The 22,397-nt window shown below is 31.9% G+C and overlaps 1 protein-coding gene across 1 annotated transcript in view; it reads left to right on the top strand.

Moving 5' to 3' along the window:
- LOC149902460 (gamma-aminobutyric acid receptor subunit alpha-2) overlaps positions 1 to 21,895 on the top strand; it is a 53,361-nt gene extending 31,466 nt beyond the window's left edge. The window contains exons 2-11 of the mRNA XM_090110031.1: positions 15,659 to 16,011; positions 16,191 to 16,258; positions 16,410 to 16,630; positions 17,086 to 17,168; positions 17,551 to 17,685; positions 19,410 to 19,537; positions 19,845 to 20,030; positions 20,367 to 20,498; positions 21,243 to 21,432; positions 21,730 to 21,895. Of these exons, the coding sequence (XP_089966157.1) occupies positions 15,659 to 16,011; positions 16,191 to 16,258; positions 16,410 to 16,630; positions 17,086 to 17,168; positions 17,551 to 17,685; positions 19,410 to 19,537; positions 19,845 to 20,030; positions 20,367 to 20,498; positions 21,243 to 21,432; positions 21,730 to 21,887 (1,654 nt within the window). The 3' untranslated portion in view covers positions 21,888 to 21,895. The remainder of the gene's footprint in view (positions 1 to 15,658; positions 16,012 to 16,190; positions 16,259 to 16,409; positions 16,631 to 17,085; positions 17,169 to 17,550; positions 17,686 to 19,409; positions 19,538 to 19,844; positions 20,031 to 20,366; positions 20,499 to 21,242; positions 21,433 to 21,729) is intronic.
- Positions 21,896 to 22,397: the final 502 nt, after the last annotated feature.

Genomic DNA, 22,397 nt, shown 5'->3' with positions numbered 1-22,397 from the left:
CTTTGCTATGTGATATCATCTTAGTTTGCTTTTCGGATAATTTTCGCGGCTTATAGATGGCACAGTTTAGGAATGCTTTTACATACCTAATAAATTAAAAAATAAAAAGACTGCCCAAAATTAAATTTTTGTATTAAAACCGAGGAAGGAAATCTTCCATCAATAGGAAATCCACCTGACAACCGCTCAATTTATAATATTAAAAATGATTAAACTAGTTTTGCTTTTATTGGCTTTCAATAAGACGAAAAATATAATATTTCATGATAAAATGAATCCGTATATATCTATTATTATAATTATAAGGTCATTTATGCATGGTAGATTATGTTTTTTGATAATAAAAACGTATCACGTTTTTTTATTAAATTTAAAATATAGTATTTCCATGAATATTTTTAAAAATAATAACAGTACTTTCAAAAGATTCAGTCAGAGACGCTTCATTTGCGTGTCTAGCAACTGGTGATGTAAACCACAAAGTATCGAAGACGTAGCAGTGCTTTTCAATTTTATTCGAAAAATATTGAAATACCGAACGAATTTCAACTAGATCACAATACACAGAGGAGGATTTATATATGAATATCTCGAGTATTTGTCACATTTCATCGGAGATACTTTCACTTCGTTTGATCTCATCTTTTCCAGCCAAGACGTTAGGATTTAATACGATGTTATTATCCTATTTCAAATCTCCACACAGAAGCTTATATTATTTCGACAATATTTATTTTATACCTATATTTTTATTCGATGTATAAATCTGCATAAAAATAATTACTCAGATGTAGTGGTTTTTTCTTCATTCCACTCCTTCCAGTAAAACACGGGCCAAGCATAGAATTAGTATGTTTTATAAGAGAGGATTCGTTCTCATTATACTCACAAATTTCACAGACCAGTATGTAAATTTCATGTTCTAATTGAAATGAAACTTAAATTTATAATACTCCATTATTCAATTTATTTCAGACATAATATAATATTATGGATGGTGTGGACTGTGGATATAGTTTTAAGTAGCGTATAATTACTAACGATAACTAATTATTTTCCCATATATAAAACTACTAGCTGCTGCGCGCGGTTTCACCCCCGTGGCTCCACTCCTGTTGGTCGTAGCACTCGTAGCTTGATGATATATAGCCTATAACCTTCCTCGATAAATGGGCTATCTAACAGCGAAAGAATTTTTCAAATCGAACAATTAGTTCCCGAGATTAGCGCGTTCAAACAAACAAACAAACTCTTCAGCTTTATAATATTAGTATAGATTACTTATATTTTAACGGATTTCCAACAATTAAGTGTTTCTAATTCATAAAGTAACATGTCTACAGAGTCACTTGAACTAAAAGATTTTCGATTTTAATACCTACGTGTTTTTCCTTATGTATTTATCAGAAGAATATTAGTAATATGTAATATCGGGACTATTATTAACTGAATATTTTTTAATATAATAATTCATAATCTTTTCTATAAATACCTACTTATATGAAATCATAAAACATATAATGAAGAAACGTCTCCAGGGATCTCATTAATTTTAATGTGTAGACATTTCATCAGCGTTTTTATCATGAGCTCATACATTTACCTAAGTCTGGACCGACAGGAAATTGGTCCTGAAACGTTCACTAAAGTTAAGTATAAGATCTATCAAGAATTTTGAAGTAACCATAAGACATTTATTATTGCTATTATGCTATTGACGTTGTTATTAAAAAAAAAATATGAAAATTAAATATAGTTACAAAGTAAGTTCTAGACACCTAGTATAGCTAGTAGATATCGAGTATCTCCGTTTTCAATAATAGAAAACGTAATTTCAAAAACCAAAAATTACTGTTATTTACATAATTTAACAATAAAGCGTTAACTCTAAATAACGGCAAAGTACCGGATATATACAAGATTATCTACACAGAGTTAACAGCGGGACGCCAACTCAAGATAATGTGGTCATTTAAACTGCCTTCATTGTTTCTCCTCAAAGCTAAACACGCTCACAAAATGTTTGACTCGTGAACTATTTAGCTCTATCATACTTCCAGTATATGTACGGATAGGTGTTCATTCAAACTCAAACTCAAACATTCATTTATTCAATTAGACTACTATTTAGTAGCACTTTCGAATCGTCATTACATAAGTAGGTATTTTTAATATTTACCACCGATTCGGAAAGCAGTATCTATGGAGAAGAATCGGCAAGAAACTCCATATAGTTGCTCTTTTAAAAAAAAATCATGTCAATATTACATAATATGTAACTTATATCTAACAACATAATACATATATCATAATATGTCAAAGAACTGTCCTGTGGTTTTTACGCGACAACCCTCCATGGGTTTTTATCGTCCATATATTCCTGAATACTGTAGTACCTACGCCGTAGACAGAGTTTCTCTGTCTACGACCTACGCTCTCCGAACTAGTACATTTTTTATATAAGTTTTAAATTTAGAACTACTAAACTCTTTAATATTAATATTACATTTAAAATCAAATTCCACTATTCAAAGTCTAGAAGCGATCAGGCCAAAACGTTTTGCTTCTTTCTATTATAGTTTACTTTGCGCATTTTAAATCAATCAAGAAACATTACACTGTAGCAAAATTGTTATAACAATTTACAATAATTGTCAAAAGCGAATCATTTAAATCTCCAAAGTAAATTTTATCATTATTTCTGTAAAGAGAAAAGTACGTTTGAACGACACGATAATTGAAATTCCGCTTGAGCTAAGCATGATGAAATTTGCATTTTAATCAATCCTCAAATCTGCTGTAAACTCAATTTATTAAGGACGACACGGACGATTTTAAAAGTGAATGATGCTCGCACTTGGTATGACGTCACACCATTGTAGCACATTTTTACGACGTCAATAAATCTTACAAGTTCAATTAAAATATTAAGCGAAATATACATAAATATAGATATTATGCTAACTTTGTATTTAAAAGCTCACATGTATATATTACACATAAATAAAAATAAATACATATATTTATTGTTATAAAAATAACATACTTGTTTCAAATTATATTATTTTGCATTACAATTACCTATAACATAGTATTTAAATTAATAATGATAAGATAATATGTAATATGCATCATTATTTAATATGTTCATTTCATTTTATTTCAGCATCTATAAATATATTATAAATCCTTATTTCAAAAGAAAGTAGCAAGCCTTTGAATGTTAAGTTCTATCTATTAAGATGTAAAATTAGAGATGCACTATGATCTCAGTGGCAATCAGCTAAGCTCTCGGGACTCCGTCATTTGTCAGCCATTGTTTCATTCAAGACAGAGCCATGATTTTGTCTCTGTTCGCTTCGTTGAAATCAATACTTACTTGAAAAATACAACAAATACATGCAAAATTTATCCATCATAATATAGTGAACCAATTTTGGAAATGTGGTCTTTGAAAACACTTGGTACGCTTAAAGCTTTCATATTATAATGATTGTATATGAATTCATCAAAATACGTAAATTTCTGTTACTAATGCAGATATTAAGGTCATAAGTCAACTGTTTTCCATTGAAATTTTTCTTTACTTCTAGTTTTATTTTACTTAACTGTTGTAAATTATGCAGCTCATGATTATTCTAGGCTTATTTAAAAAAATACATGAGTATCATAGATATTATAATACCAACATGTGGACGTAGAATCGCATGAATAGGTTTTATAAAAACTTATAAATGGTACTAATATAAAACTTTTTATAAAATAAGTCCGCAAAACTAGTTAAAAAAAAAGTTGCGAATATTAAATCCGAAAATAATACGCTGCTAAACATTCCGCATAACGAGTCATCTTCTTTAGTTCATAGTATGTCAAATACTACCTACTTTAAGATGACGAGAATATTCATACATAGGTAAGTTATGAAATTTCTCTCTGTTTCAATAGACGGAGTTCATCAAAATTCACGGCCAAGATGCTCAATATGACGGTAATTTTAAGACGGTCTTTAACTTTTTTGGTGGCATTTTTTTCAACACGTTAAAAATCTAACGTTAACTCTACTAATAAAATGTTAAAAATATAATTTATAATTAATAAAGCTCCGAAAATTTAAAAGACCAGTAAAATTACGTTAATTTTTTGTAAAGTTATGACTTATGACAATTTATTTCTTTTTTTCACAATTAACATTGCTGTAAATTGTTTTACAAAGTTTACGATAACGATGGTGATTTTCATAGAAAGATTGTTAGCGCATGCGTATTATTGTAAATCTCTTACACTCGAGACAGGCTCCGAGGGCGCGAACATCAACAAGACGTCCAATATCTCGTAGTTTCAAAGCTCCATACACGCGCAAATTGAAATAAATAACTACCACGCGTTTGTTTCGTGTGAAAGTTAATTTTCGAAAAACCGTCATGACGATCCGGCCTTTACTACTAGCAGTTATCATCTTTGTTGGGTAAGTTTTTCACAGTTTAAATATCTGTAACTTTTTAATTGCCAGCGGCAGCGTTAATTGCAACCGTCATTTAATATAGGCTAAATATTGTTGTTATGAAAATAGTCAAGGTTCGTCTTTTAATTTGCGTACTTTTAATAAATAGCTCTACGTACTCGGTACAAAGGTAACCCTCGTCAGACGTTCCTGTTTGACATCTTCGCATTTCTTCGTTTGTTGTATTTAAAATGTAGATATCGTATTACTTTTTCGTATCAAGTTTTCTTATACGAGAGAATAATGGAATCGTGACATTGAGTTGGTTTTGTAATGTATATTGGAATAATAAGTATTTTATTATTCTTTATTGTGTTTGTGATGTTAGGAATGGCTTTTGTTTATTAGAAGATATAATTATTTTGTTTTATTTTAAACAAAACGGTTTATGTGTTGCAGTTAAAATATTCGAATAGGCACATAATGTAAAAAATAATAATAATTAAAAAACTCTCTTTGTTTTATAATTGCATTTCTCTTGTAATATAACAATAATGGAATTTGAAGGATTTGCTCTAAGAAGCATAGTTCACAATCTTCGTAACACAAAGCACAAAAGACCGCTATAGCATGTAACGTAGAGAGTTAGAGACTCGGTTAAAATATGATAAATATTCTGAAACTAGATTTAATAGGTACATAATTTGTTTATAGATTAAATATTTGGAATAATCAACGAAATTAAATTGATTGTTTTGAAAAAAAAATAACTTTGAGGATTCAATATAAGAGCTGAATTATTTTTAAAGAAATCCACGTCTGGTCAGTATAAAATATGTAGATATCGAAAAATATTATATAAAACATTAAATATACCGTATTCATAAGTCGTAACGAATTCCCTGAGTTCAGTTAAAACCACTTTCTTTACAAGACATCAAAGCAAAACTGCCCTCCAACACGGCGGATCTTGCGGGTGCGCTGGACTGCGGTTCCGTTTTGCAATTTAACCACATTTTATTACTTTCCCCAATTTCCTCTTAATAAATTGCATTACTGAATACAGGGACAAAGTTTTGCTTGCCAAAAAAATATGGTATATTCGAATATTCGTTGGGAGAGAAAATGAATAATTACCTACGATGATTTACGTATTGCAGCATGAAACATGAAGACATTAAATAATTTGTTATTAACAAACAAAATTAAGTACATATTGTAAAAAAAATTGTAGATTCAAAATCATTATTATTTTAGTTCTGAATCATTTTTAACCGACTTCAAAAAAAAGGAGGAGGTTATCAATTCGGCCGGTATGTTTTTTTTTTTTTTTATGTATGTACACCGATTACTCCGTGGTTTCTGAACCGATTTACGTGATTCTTTTTTTGTTCGATGCGGGATGGTGTCGAATTGGTCCCATAAAAATTTTATTCGGATAGGCCCAGTAGTTTTTATTTTATGAGCATTTTTGTCTGTATTTGTAAATGTTGCAAGTGCAAGTTTGAAGTCGGTTGTTTTTAACGCAGTTATTGACTTGTTTCGCGTTCTATTCATTCTTTAACATTGTGTGATGTAGAGACTTTGATCAACAACTTTACATTTTAAACATTTGTTCAAAAACCGGGGAAATATGCACATATTCATGCTTCAAAATCATACCCATGTGACCAGATCTACACCGTGGCAACAAAATGTTCTGCCGTATAATATTAAATTCCAATATTAATAAGAATAGTGTGGTGACTGATAGAGTGTGATGGGCTCTGCAAATCCAATAAGTAATATCGGAATTCAATGCTTGAGGAATTTGTTCTTACGCATGTTTCATGCCTATATAATATTTTGTGTCATGTAAGATAGGAATTCATTTATGCCTCGTTGCTTTTATCATGTAATTTAACTTGTGATAGGTATATAATTGATATCCGATGCTTAAATATGATATTCGAATTATTTTTTCCTGATACTGAATAGTTATAGCAAAAAATAACGATAAATGTAATGTAGCAACCACATACTTTAACAAATTACACGTTGATCGATAACAGTAAATTATAGACTGTAAAATTGTTGAAAAGCGCAACCATTTACGCGCTATAAAATCAATAACGCACATGATGAATTGTACAACTAAGCAAACTTTTATTACCCATTACTATGAGTGCAAAGTTGGAGTACGAAATGGTGTCCGATCGTTCATTGTAGTCTGTAGTCTGTGGAACGGAACTAAGCTCGCATACACTGATAGATTAGGATGGAGCGTTATTGAAATACTAAGCGGATGTTCTCCGACCATGATGTCCGCCAACCAGGATATTCTACCATGAAAGTGTGCCAAATTCAATTTAAATGGGTATCAAGAATTAAAAATTATAGATTTATTTATGCTCTGTTGAATTTGAATACAAATAGGTATGCTAGAAAACTTATTTATGTACTATGTGCATTGTGCTTAATTAAGAATCTCACTTATCACAACAATGTCGATGCGTAAAGTTGTATTGTTAGTAAACTTATAGTACTTATATGACTTTATATGTTCTTTACAACTGCCTTGTACAACATTCTCATGAGTTTATATCTTACACAAGTACGGGATGAGGAGTGTTGCATAGGAATTCAATAAAATGTTCGCTATCTTTTGCCCGCGAGCAAATCACATCCCTTGCGCTTATCGCACTCTCGATGTCTATTGAAGAACCTTTCAAGGGCTCCAACCCTATACATTTAAAGAGTATTGAAATTTATGAGCTTCTTTTGAACGCTTGTGACATCAACGTGACGAATTTTCAGAAAGTATCTTTCTTCAAAGGCGATCTTATTTAATTATGCCTACAGGATACACAAAAAATTATAAATATTTTCAATAACCGACCCAGGCATTCGTTATAAAGCTTTTTATGATGAATTCATATAAATGAAATTAAGCGTTTTGGGTCACGTATTGTATTAGAAAATGCTGTATTACCATATAGCTAAAGAAGAAGTTTTTATGACGAAATGTTCCGTAACAGCTCTTGGAAACTTAGATTTATGGAACAATTTTATGACATTCTTTAGAAATGTGATATTTAAAGAAATGTATGTGTTTTATTTATTCATAAATTCCTGAACAAAAAATTTGAAGTTTATAATTGTAATATTACAATTATGTAAGTGTCATGTTTATGTCTAATGCTTACCTAAACAATTCAAATTGTAGGGCGGAGCTTGATTGTAGTAGAAAAAGAAACTATGTGCCTACTTATAACCTAGATACTATGCGAGTAAAGTCACAGGCTGCTATATATTTCCGAAGTCGAAATACATTTTATTTCGTCATAGACACAAAAAGTTTCTTCAATTTAATTTTAACTGTCCCAAGTCGTCGCTGTAATTGAATTCAAATTTTTTAAAGCTCGAGTTCTCAATTAGCTAAAACAATTTAAACCACTCCATAAGAACACAATATAACAAATGTATGATCCAGCATTTAATTGCATATAGAAAACAGTAGTCATTAAAACTTATAATAAAATCAATAAGAAACCTTAATTCATATTTGATACTGTATACATAAAAATATAAAACCAAGACGCCGCGATTTGGAAAACATGCTCTTACAAAGTTTTTATAATCTCCCGTATGCACTATTCCTCGATCTAGTTTCACAAAACGAAGAGGCTTAACAAACTCATTTAAAATACAAATCGAAAACAACAACTTTCGTCTCGAAAGCGAATAATACCGAAAAACTTGCTTGGCGTACTTATTACTTACCTGCAATGCAATCTACTTAAAGAAATTGAAATACATATTATGAATTAAATAGCTTTTAACCGCATATCTTCATGTTTTATTGTAGTAAAATGTTGATTTTGTTTTATTATTAGTTAGTTTTGTGGGTTTTAGGAGGATTTTTTTACTTTTTTATATAGAATACAAGCTATACTTAGTCATAATTAATTAAGCAGAATTGGTTATTTCTTTAATATTATTAATAACCTTTGCTCATTATTACGCTTGCTTTGCTCTTCCTGTTAGGAAATTTTGCTTGAAAGAGCAACAGATATCTGCAAATCTATAGGTTTATCAAAAAAACCATTGTAGTAGCGTTATTGTATATTGCATCTGAATTTATTAGTTTTTCCTGTTCTATAAATACAAGTTCAATTGGCAAATAAATATACGTTATAATTTAAAATCGAATAAGTATACACGATTATGCTAGCACGCTCTTGGGCGACCGACACATTATCTGATAAGCAAAGCATCATCACAAGGCGCAAGGGTAGTAACTTGACACACTGCCAATTATCGAGCGAAGATGACAGTCAATGTCAACGACCATTTTCCAATTCATTATTGAACTCTGCTTGTGATTAATGTAGCGCACAAAATACGAAAAAAGAAGTTTATGTCCACACATCCATTTATATTTTATACAGTTTCTTTGATAGTGTTATGTCCTCACCGATAAAGAATCGTCTTTTTTTTTATAATTTTTAATCCCCTTTAATTAAAATATACACAAATGTATCATGCTGGAGTTTGCACATAAATTAATTATCTATTGGCTTATGGCTCTACGTAACTTAGGCAAAAAAGCAAAAAAAAGGAAAGAGTAAAAGAACACTATATTCCATTCCTCTCATAGATCTATAGCATATACAATGATAGGATAGGACCCTTATAGGACCAGTGTAAAATCAATTTAATCTAAAACCGCCTGTTTAGGTACGACGGAAGAATTGCGAAATATCACATTGTACAAAGTCATAGTGTACAAGTTCAAGCTTATAATCTTAATCTACTTGATAAAAACTAATAAAATAGCAAACATTTAATTTTTTTTGACTTTTTTATGTTAAATTAAATTATTTTAATTTAAAACTTTATATATATTAGAGCACCCGCCATAAGCGCAACAAATAGAGGACACGGTCCGACTTGTAAATTATCTTTCCATGAGTGATGGTTTCTCCACCAGATGCTATTTTTCTACTTGACACAAAATATGACAACCTCTATCAATCTTATAAACAACAAGTTCTATAAATACTTATTAAAACAGCCTCGTAACTGAGAACACTAACGAGATATCTATTAAAAAAATTGCCTTTGACCATCTTTACAGCGTCAGTCTCCTGTATTTGCAAACATTCCAAAATTTAGATTATTATGTTGTAATTGTTCTTTTATCATCAAGCCTGTAAGACCTCAATAAGATTAAGATGTAAATAAGACTAATATTCTACTATTTAGACAATATATTCACTCTAGTCACTACTTACACAACTATAGTTAAATAATACTTAGGTACAATAAGTTGAAAGAGGTAACTCTACATTTAAGGCCTAAAAGTGATTACCTTCCCCAGGTGGTCTCCCGCATTCCATCCGTGTAAGAGTCCAATTTAGAATAATATTTCTGTACCGATGAAGACGGGCTATGAAAGAGATGGAATACAAAACATTTTATATTTTTTCTCCTAGTTTCGTCAAGATTGCAACACAAAGGTTTATGCACAACACGTATAACTACGGAGACGCTGTGAATACTTTCAGGGTCCCAAGCTGAATACAACAAGATGCTTATAATTGTAACCTTTGTTTTCATTCTTTTTGAAATTGGACTTATTTATTTTTATCACTCGGGTTTACCACAATGCTTAAAATTATCAAAGCAAGTGATTATTGGTTTTATTTCCCTTGGGAAAATTACTCTATTCCGTCCTAACCGTTTAAGTTTTATGCCATTCGGACGCAAATTGTAGCAGCGTTATTTGAAATTGTATGAGGTGAAGAGCAATTAACAATACCAACGTACACCAATCTTAGGCCAACTTTTATTTTCTATCAAAATCACATGTATCATCACTGTATCATGTATTTTATTGTTATTCATAGATAATAAGCATTTTAGCAAATAAGCTGTGATTTTAGTTATATTTAGTGACTGGTATTACCAAATGCCATTATGTCAAGATATAGATGTCAATATTTTATTTGTACGGTAGGTCACTGTATAAATTATTATGTAATTATAGTACTTGAACAATACATAATAAAACAACATGTATATTTCATTAAAATTTAAAAAACATGAAATGAATTAAAACACTACATAAACTTGTTTCCAACGCAAATTTAACCATTGTAAAATGCCACTGCCACGAAATCATCGTTGTGGTTGGAATCAAAAATAATGCAAGCTATGTTGTGTTTAGACAAATTTTGATTACCAATAACAAACTGTGCAGACTAAGATATCAATAACTTCTTTAACTTCGATATAAGAAGGATTACATTAATGGAATATCTACCCATTTACGTTTTTGTCACGAGCAAATTCTCAAAAGGATGTCGCCTCAAATTGATATGTCACCAAAACCCATGTATGACTATAAATAATGTACAGGTTTCGTGATTCAATACCGGCGATGGAATAAACACATCACATGACTCAGACAAATGTTCGATTTGGATTTGATTTTGGAGTCATTCCTACCGTATTTTGGACATGCTTTGATGGCATTTGGATATATCCTAGAACAGTTTCAAAGTGTGGCCCCACCAGTTCCTAGTGCTGTAGTCCTTATAGGACATCTCTGCGTTTTATCTGATCCCCGGACATTATCAGACGAAAATCGAAGCGTTCAAACAATTAATATTGTTTTCCTTATAAGTAATATTTTAGTCTTTATATATGACTTTATAGTAGCTCTTCATGTTGATGTTCCGCGAATTAATGAGATCGATCAATATATGGGATAAAACACTGAATTTGGGATTTAAAAAAGGTCCTTTAAGAACAGCCGACGGCAACAGAAATCCCGGAAATTCTGTGACGGTTTTCTTAAATTGTTCATAAATATTCAATTAAGCCGAAAACGTATCAAATTGTTAATAAATAATTTACTTTATATTTTCTGTTTTTGTTTATAAAGTAGCAAGATAACAAACAGTTTTAATTAGTTACGTGAAAATAATATTAGCACAAGAAAATTAGACTAGTATTCGATTAATGCGCAGGCTCCCTTCAATAATGGGTCTTTCGTTTGGTTAAGAAATTCCATTAAGTAAAAGTAACAATAACCCATCGCTAAGGGATGCTCCGTTGTGTCTAAATATCTGATGGTAAAATTGACCTTTAAAATGAGAAACTTGTATCAGCACGATAGCTGAGTTTCCCATTACCTACTAATTAACTCTGTTTCTGTGTTTTGAGAATATACTTCCAAACAAATTATGGTCAATTTTATTTTTCTGAAACTTATATGTTTGGAGGAATTAACTCACAATACGGTATTACACATAACTGGGCTTGTTTAAAAAATAATTTTATTCTATTGAGTTATTTATCTAGCCTGTAATTAAACTCCATCTCCAGGCTAAAACAAGCCTTTTTTTTTTTTTTTTTTTTTTTTTTTTTTTTTATATAGTGGGGAAATCTTCGAAAGATACCCACGGCCCCCGGGGATGGAGCCAAGGGTTATGTCGGATTCTTACCGTTAGCCTAATATATTGTAAAAATTGTACTAGGTACGTAATCAACGTAATGTCTATACATTTATAATGGACTAGCTTTCCGCCTGCGGCTTCGCCCGCGTTTTCAAAAAAAAAACCCGCATAGTTCCCGTTCCCGTGGGATTTCCGGGATAAAACCTAGCCTATGTCACTCAGAAATGATGTAGCTTTCCAACAGTGAAAGAATTTTTCAAATCTGCCAAGTAGTTTCGGAGCCTATTCAATTCATACAAACAAACAAACAAAAAATCAAACCTTTCCTCTTTATAATATTTGTATAGATAATCTCCTTACTAGTCAGAGTTAAGCATAAAGTTGCATAGATTATGAGTACTTTTAGTTTCAGTTAGAATTTTAAGGTAAGAGGCTAGTTTTTTATAACAAAAATCAGTCAAGGTCATCAAAACGATGTATATAGACCGCAATGTCAAGCCTTTATCGAAAAACAAGTTGACAAATTGCGTACTCCGATGAGTAAAGAGTGAAAAGTAAAGAGTGCTTACGGCTGAGAGAGGTTCTTGCAATAGAGGTACAAAATAACGGCTTTGTCACTTCTCTCAACTGAAAATAATGTATCGGATCCATTTGATAATAATGCACGTAAAATATTCTGTGCAAAAAATGGGAAGGGAACGGAGAATTCGTGATGATATTTTAATTTATAATTTATATACAAAGCCGGCATATGCCAACGCAGGGATATTATAAACTCTATTACCTTATTTATTTTTTTTATATTATATACAAAGGCTCAAACCGCATGTACATTGTACAGGTTTGCAAATAGGTAGTTTTATGTACCTATATATATCATCTATCTAAACAACATTGATCTTATTGTAATAAATAACGCTTTTAAGTTATTACTATCACAATGTATAAAGTGTTATTTTCTATTAAACACTAAGTTAAAGACATAACTATAAATCAATATTCAATATTCAAATCTTATAACATGTGCATAACATATTACATAACCACATATATGATTGACCATCGGTGATAAAATCTGTACATGCATTTAAGATTCGATACAAAAAGTTTCCGTTCATACAACTTTCCCCCTAAAAATAGATTAAGTTGTTAAGTTGCCACAGATTTAGTAGAAGCCGGTGGTATTTATCACGGCTCTTTAGGACTCCAACGAACTTACAAAAAGTTTTCTCGTGTTCTTTTAGTGAAATTATAAGACATGAGCTTTGCTCCTTTTAACTCCGAATCAAGATCGGATCTCTATTAAGTATTAACGAATATTGAGTTTTATAATATACGATAACTACGTCATTGTCCATATTAAATATGCATTTTTTGTGGATCATTCTTCCTCTTTCAAAATAAAAGAAACTTTTTTCAAATCTAAAAGTGTATTAATATGTAGATAAATGAATATTTTAGACTATTTTTCAAGTTATAAAAATACGAAAAAATACAACAACATTCCATTCCTGAAAAGCAAATTCTATTGTAAATTTTAATCTCCTTAAAATTCAATAAAATTCAAAATACAAATGTTTTGTTTGAAACTCTCGGTGCAGCATAGAGCGGTCTAGTATAATTGATTACTGAATCAGAAATGATGATGAATAAACTCACTTCGGTTGGACTTGATATGATTTTACAATAGAAACTTCGAGAGCCGAGATTATTCGAACTCATTTAACTTATCCATCACACGTATTAGAGCATTTGATCGAAAATGCGACCATCATTTTTGTTGCAAATTCTTAATGGCTTTGTGTTGAAAGCATTGTGTTTGTTGTAAAGAAAATATTTGAAAATTAAGATTCGATGAATGAATATTTAATTAAGTAAGGTCTGTGTAGTTTGCATGCACATTTCACGAATACGTTTTTTAATAGTTACTTATGACTACATAATATATAGTTTTGCAAGATAACTATGTACACTTTAGTTATAGGTCTTCAACACGCTTACGACGTGATACACTTTATGTACACTTTTTCGATAAAAAAGAATTCGGTATTTTCAGCAAAACTCGCTTAAGAGAGCACTTAAAACCGTAAGTAGATGCTCAGCCTTCGAGGACATTGCGAAAAAATACATCTTTACATTTTTCATTGATGTTAAAAACCACTTAGGGCCGGTCCAAAACAATAAACATTGTAAAAATGTTAATTACAGCTCAATGTGTCAATGTGTCTGACCGATGCGATAGAAGCAACATAATTCACGTACGATAAAAATGGTGCGAAGTTTATGAGATTGGTTATAGAATATAGGTTTATCGAAATGTATTTTGATTTAGAGCTATATCTTTATTATTGTAGCCCATAGGTATTTGTTCTCTTTTTTCTAGAAGCATGACGATACCCTTATGATCTGAAAAGTATTCCATCGCAGGTAAGTACGTAGTAAGTTTTCATTTCGAGCGTGATTATAAAAAATTTCAAGCAAACAGCACTTACTAAAAAACTCTTCAATTCGATTAATGATCTGTCATCAACAAATCGATTGCTGAGGATACCTACTTCCGAAAATAAGATGATATAATTTGAATAGCAAGTGTACTTGTAAGATATAAAATATAGAGCAAGCAATCACGTCGATTCATAGTATGAGGAGCAATCGTAGCGTGTCAGGGTCCAATTAGAATTATGAGAATTGGAACATCGATGAACGTCTTCAGCTACACGACCTACCTACTCAGTATTACATCTTGATGATATTAAGTGGAAATATTTTAAGACCTTTACAGCTGTTCATGTTAACATAAATTAAACATTTGTGTTGGAATCTACTACCAAATTTAAATTTATTATCCTTTACGTTTAATTTGTCTGTTGTAATAAATAAGAAAAAAAGCACAAGGTAATTTTTACACAGATATTTCTGTGTTTCGCGATTAAATTAAAATGAAACTACAGTAGGTATCACTGCAAATTTTTCAAGAAAGCATTCGTACAAATGTAAAGGGTAGATTTTTCCCATGAATAAATACAACGCAGCGACCCTCGGAATTGTGGCAATATCAAGAAGAACTTTTTAACATAATCCGAAATAAAACAGACCAGTATGGACCGTTGCCAAGGTGTGCAAGGGATTTTTTACCAATGGATAGTTAAAGGCATGTTTGATTTTGATTTTTAATTTATATACTTTTTCAAATACATCACATTTTTTATTTGAAAATGGTATGCCGCTTTAAAAACCCGTTGTATAAATATTATACGAACGCGACGGCATGACTAAAGCAAACCTTCACACAGGAATCATACATTATTTGATCGCATCACAATATAATCAGTAAGAACTCGTAGGTCGTTACTATTGACGTTTTCATATTGCTATCGTAAATCCGTGACTGTTTTCGAAGCTTAAATGAGATTGGAACGTTACTTTTATTGTTACCAAGGGCCAAATCAACGGAACATGACAGACGAAATCTACGCAGGAGAGCTCCAGATTTGATTGATGATCTTACAAATCTTTGCAGATAAATTAACTTTACAATCTCAAAGACAAAGATATGCATTTTTGTTGAAGTTTGTCTGTTCGAACAGTTTAAAACTTAGCTACTTTTTATCACGGAGTATTCCCAATTCATAAATCGGTATAATTTCTTTTTAATGTGGCACATGAATTCCTGAAGGTACATACATATAAATAAATTTAAACGAATAATAAAACACAAAATCCAACATTGTCCATGAGAACTAATATTAAATTTTACGTTCCCTCATAACAGTACGAAAGTTGATGCGAAAGGAGCCGTCTACTTGACAACTAAAAATGGAACATTTCCAATATCGCTGACATCCTTGGAGTCCCACGACAGCACTACAGAGCAAGCCACTCCAACAATATTCTCTGTAACTGCCAAAAATCTTAGCGATAACACAAGCACGCTATGGCATGATGTACCTGATGATATCCTTATAAACTACTTCAATACCAGCTATGATGAATTCAACACAAGTGACGCATGGAAAGTAAACCATAAGCGAAGCATCAATGATGCCGTCTCGAAAAATATTACGGTGGTTTTGGAAAATCTGTTGAAGAACTATGAAAAATCTCAGCTACCAACACATGGGAAAGGTAGTAGATTTTTAAATTAACAAATATTCACAGTAATATAAGTAAGAAACTATTTCGTCGTTTGTACTTAAACAAAGCATATGAAAACTGTCTATTGTAGTTAAAGTATTGGGAAATTAATATTTTATAAATAAAATGTATCAACAAATTATGAGAAGGTATCTTTTTTTATTTTTTAGGATATCCAACAGTGGTTCAAACCAATATTTTAATACGTAGCATGGGACCAGTTTCTGAACTTGATATGGTAAGTTTTCATTTTAGTCTCGTTAAATAAAATTAACCGTATACTTATAATAATGCTCTACATTAATAAATATAGATAATGATAATATCTACGTAGATAATAATAATTTTCGATGCCAATAAATAACTATACCGACACAATGTTTTTATAGGATTATTCAATGGATTGTTACTTTCGTCAGTACTGGAGGGACACGCGCTTGTCATTTTTCGGTCCAATACGATCACTGTCCTTGTCCATCAAAATGCTGGAGAGAATCTGGCGACCGGACACCTATTTCTATAACGGGAAACATTCCTATGTCCACACAATAACTGTTCCAAATAAGTTATTGCGAATCAGTCAACATGGGGACATTCTCTATTCGATGAGGTAAGTTATTAAAACAGAATTTATTATAACTTTCGCATTCTCTTGCAAAGAAATTACGATGGGAAAAGTTAGGAATTAAAAATTTTGAATAATTGTCTCATGCTAGACGGTTCATTAATTTTATCGTCGCTTACAACAAAGTCCGTGATTTTAATTGGCAGCGTGAAGAATGCTCCTTCTAAGATTTCACAGCTGATTGCTTTACGAGCGAATATAATTAATTACTAATAAAACTTTATTATTTCTACCCTATTACGATCAATTATTTTACACTTCCGTTTGATGTTTTATTAGATAAATGGGCAAATGAGTACCTACTGTTATTTAGCTATTTTATTTCAATTGTTAAAAGTAGTAAATTTATATTTCGAGCACAACTATTTCGTCCTAATTATTCATACTTTTACAAAATGTATCCAACTATCTAGTTCTCTGCTAAGATTTTGTTCCAACAGATTGACGATTAAGGCCAAGTGTCCAATGGAGCTGCGTAATTTCCCGATGGACCGTCAGTCATGTCCGCTTATCCTTGGAAGCTGTGAGTATTCAAACCCTATCGATTTTTATAATCGCCGATCCACGGAAAGAGTTATCGGAGCGGACGGAATCCGTTTTCACAACAACAGAATACCTATGCGGTACGATATCGGTTTACATCGAAATAATAAGGATATATTTTTGCATGGATTTATTCAAATAATTTTCTCTTATTTTTTTATATAAACTGGTAAACGATAACCAATACTTTTACTTTATAAAGACGTATCTCAACTTCCTAAGAGCAATCGCTTTTTTTGTAAACACATACCTACATCCCTTATTGTAAACTAAATCTTAAATTATATCATTAAGCATTTTTTACATTATTGTATATTATTCTTCGTATAAAAAATTCTTAATGAAATAATTGAATTCTTCAGATGCGTATTCAAATCAGCAATTAGTGTACCAGTGGCAGAACTCACAGAGCGTCAACTTTGTCCCGGGAATGACTCTTTCTCAATTCGACCTCATAAGTTTTCCTTATAGAAACTTTACATTCACAAGACGAGAAGGTAAGAAAACTAGATTTTGTATAAGTTTTAATCCACTTTATCTATATTGTTAGTTTTACTCCGACTTGTAGCGTAAATAATGAGCTTGTTACATTTATTATCCGTGACTTAATTTCATATTAACAGCTAGGTATAGAGAAAATATTGAGTGTTAATGTACAGAGCAGAAAAATATCGTAAGTCCAAATGATGTCGATTATTACAACACATAAACACGTACCTAAATAAATAAGGAAGGTCCATATATTTGCCATCATTAATCTCAGAGAATTGCTTATTAATTAGTAAGTTTTCCCTGAGGTCCTACATTAATCGATAATAACTAGGCAAGAAGTTGTAGGCACAATTGAAACCATACAACTAGAACGGCAAGTGCTACTTTTAAAATTTTATTTACCTACGTGGTCTCCATTAGTAATATGGACCCTGGCAATCATTTGCTATTTAAACAGGGGCTTTTTAAAAATATTGATACAATATTTTTTTTTTAATATTTTATTGAAATCCACTTTTAAGACTTTTATTTAAGTTTTCCATACCTATAAACATAGATATAAGTAGGTATCTTGTTATTTCTATCACTATACTAATTCAAATTTCGTTCATAAATCACACCATATTTTAATTCTCATGAAACATTTAACCAACGAAACGAAGAGAATGATCCAAAAATACTCCAAGTATGAAAATCATTTTCATAGAGCTTTAAATTCCGATATCGGTTTCCTCTTCTCATAATAGCTTACGCTCTCACTAATCACGAGGCTTGGTTGGCGAACGTTTTCCGCTTACGGTATAATGTGATTCCGCACACTTGCCTTCAAATATGCAAAATTTTAACTGAATAAAACAATATTTTCACAGTTTCAAAGTATTTTATCGTATCAAAATCTATTTAACAGGTATTCAATGTGCTTTATTTTACTATGTGGTTTCGTAGCGTGTTTGAATATTTGTTTAATGTTAAACCTAATACATAATAATATTTGGTGTATCTTGTAAGCTTGAAGTGCTCCTTTTCACGTCAATTAACAAGAAGGATCACGGTTTATTTAAACAGTAGCTATTGTAGTGTATAAGACGTGATAAGACGTTCAATGTTCATCTTAAGTTATATTAAATTTTTAAATATTTACTATTTGTGTTAATAAATTATTCCGTCCTTTAAATAACGTTTTTTTTTTTTGAAAAACATGAACTTTATCATCATGTTAATCATGTTCATGATTCTATAACTTAGTAGGTAGATTTAAAATGGGCAATTTTACTAAATCTGGCTTTCTATATATCCGTCACTGTTAGCACGCTTTCAAGGGAAAATTTTATTGAATAAGTTCCCCAACGAAATACAAATATGAAGAAAATGTATTTGAGGCGTTCATCGTCGCCGATGACACGAATCGGCTTTTACGCTTCGTAAAGATACAGATTTGCCAAAAGTGCTCACAATTACCTTCTGAGTGCGTCGAAATATTATTTACTTTGCTTATGCTTGATGTAAAAATACTTTCGTGTACTTAGAATCCGCCTCCGTATTTTCATGACTATAAAATAACCAAATTCCAGGAACAGAATTTTGGCCATTTACCTTATTCTAATAAGTATGGACTTAAAATTAATCTAAAGCTCCATAGCCCCTCTACCATGACAGGACATGATTACAAAATGGCCACATAAATCTGAGCAATGTTAATGTCGCAATAACATCTGAATATTACGTGCAGGTGACTTCTCGGTGCTCCAGGTGTCGTTTAATCTTCAGCGGCACACGGGATATTTTCTCATTCAAGTGTACGTGCCGTGCATACTGATCGTTGTGCTCTCATGGGTGTCGTTTTGGATACATCGAGAGGTGAGAATCAACACGGAATATGGTAGCTTATGAACGTATGGCTTATGATTTTTAAACCCCGATGCAAAAACACGGGGTTTACCTATAAGTTCGACGTGTCTGTGCTAGTGTTTTTGGTATCTCTGGAACAACTGAATCAATAGGTATTCATTTTGTTTCTTTTTTTTTTTGTTTGTAAAGAATATATGTCTGTGGTAAATAGTAATACAGTTTTTTCATCTTGTTTGGCGAAAATTAGTTTTCAGCTAAGTACGGTGTAATTTAGGAAAATGTGTTGGCGTTTTTTTTTAATTAACATTTGTTCCAGGCAACTTCTGATCGAGTCGGTCTGGGAATAACCACTGTGTTGACTCTGTCCACAATAAGTCTAGATTCAAGGACCGATCTCCCGAAAGTGCGTTACGCAACTGCCCTAGATTGGTTCTTATTGATGAGCTTCTTCTATTGTATCGCTACGTTGCTGGAATTCGCTGGAGTACATTATTTCACTAAGGTACCTATTCATTTTTATTTATTGTCTATTTTGTCGATATTTTCTTACGATGACTTGTGATTTGCTTGTGATATAGGTATACCTAATAGTAACAAGTAGGACATGTAATATTTAACTTTCTTAATACTTCATCATATTTGGTGAATAATTTATTTTTTAAGATTTTTGTCTGCACAGAGACGTAGGTACATATTTTGACCAAACTTCTTAAACATCGTTGTTTTTTCCAATAAATAGGTAGGTATGTTTTCTGGCTTTCTTCCATTTGTACCTACGCGAAATGTAATTTCAACCAAACTATGAACGAAACGTCCTAGTCATAGCAATCACTTCTAGGTGGGCTCCGGTGAAATAGTAATCGACGATTCGGAATGGGAGGAATTAATCGAAGAAGTGGGCGGAGACGCTTACGCGGCCCGGCAGCTCGCTGCGAGGCGGCGGAGCTCCGGCCGTTCTGCTAATAACTTCGTAAGTTATCCAAAGCTTTGCTCACTACTATAGTAGATATAGTATTTTATTATCTGTGCCTCACTTCCATAATACTCGGGTACCATCATAAGAAAGGAACCCGGTACTTTGGAAGGCATACGTGGAGACACGGATCCAACACGCAGTGTGCTATTATTAAACTTAAAAATGTGCTATTAAAAACTATAGTTTTAAGATAAATCATAAACTACTGCTTTTCTTTGCTGTTTTTTTTTTATAACAGCGTGAACATTAATGTTTTGCGAAGAGCGTGAATCAATATTTCATATTTCAAAAAAGGTCGAATGATTGAGTTATATCGTTTAAAAGCTTTTATCCCGTTTATGAAAAAAGGATTGGGGAACACATAATTATATTACCATTGAACGGTTATTTGCTTCCTGTAAAAATGCTAGGGGCACATCAAACGTGGGCCATGGAAGTTTGTTTTTTCAGCTATGTACTTATATCTACTTGCTTTAAAGTACATTTCCGTTCCTATTCATTTTTTTTTAAAGACATCCACATCCAACGATCCACATTTTCATTTAGGGAATAAACCTTGACATCATTAATATTTATAAGTACTACATATTCACAAAATAACTTACGTAGCTTCATTTTCAGAAGTAGGTACCTACTCAGAATAAGACCTTATCCATGTAGGTATTATACCCACAATCCACATGTCTCTAGGTATATATTTTTAAACTAAACTATCCCTTCAACCCATTTATATTCCAGAGTCTATCATTCCAAGCACAAAGCAACAGTTCAGAGAGTGACCTACCACAGCCTCAAGAGGAGCAACCATCAGTGCGTCTGACGATGGAGCGGATGACGCAGACAGAAAACCGGGTTCCCAAGTGGCGACAGGTTTTGTACTGCTTGGCGGGTGATGATAATTATAGAAGGCAGAGGCAAAGGGAAGCAGGTAAAGTTATTTCACCTTCTGCAAAATACTATCGATATGTACAAGTTAGATAAGAAGATAATAGGGATGTTTTTCAAGGTAAATAGGTGAGAATATAAGCCGGCGCACCGCGCAATGAAATTCTTTATTTCAGCATAACAAAATTTTGCTTATCTCTGATCTGATCTGAATATGGTTTGGAAACTTGATACCCTGGATTAATACGTATTTATTGCATGTTTTTATATTTAATTTATAAGCGAAACAAAAGCTAATCACGATAAATATTAAATAGTATCATAATGATTTTATTCCCAGGTAATCGCGGTCACATAAACAGCGTGTCCCACATCGACAAGGCGGCCCGCGTCTTATTTCCCGCCTCGTTCGCTTTGCTCAATCTTTTCTATTGGATGATCTATGCTTTCACTGACGACGACTTCGCTTGGAGCGACAATCCCATCAATCGAGTTTGAGCTTTTTAGGGAATACCTACCCTACGTGCAGAAATATGATCGATTTCTAACGATGGAAATAAAAATAAAAAATAGACGAGCAAAACGTTGAAAAATAAAATAGCAAAATAAGTATATGTAGTTCGGTAGAAGAAAAGATGTTATAGAAGATATAGAAAGGTATGTTGTTGATATCGAAGCTTTGTGTCAGTAAATTATCTATAGCTGAGTGCTTTGTAGTTTTGGTTTTTCAATTTAATGTTTGAATTACTTTTCTATGTACGTAAGAACTGTACCTACATGTTTGATGTTAGGTACCATTAGTGTAACACATTGACAACTGCCGTAACATATTTTAAGATTTTTTCGTGTATTGTGTGTTGTAGCAATAATAAAGCTTTTAAAGTATGTGTCGTTTATTTTGACTGCGAAATCTTTTCTTTAAACAATACTTTCTTTGTCCAGCGAATACATGAAGAAAACCAATTCTATGCAAGTATTTAGCTAACAACTAACGTAGGTACAATGCAG

Source organism: Colias eurytheme, chromosome 15 (assembly GCF_061535395.1).
Source record: "Colias eurytheme isolate Ceu_HAF_F1 chromosome 15, ilColEury1 Martin Lab GWU primary, whole genome shotgun sequence".
Classification (NCBI taxonomy): Eukaryota; Metazoa; Arthropoda; class Insecta; order Lepidoptera; family Pieridae; genus Colias; species Colias eurytheme.
This window is presented reverse-complemented; position numbering and strand designations above follow the sequence as displayed.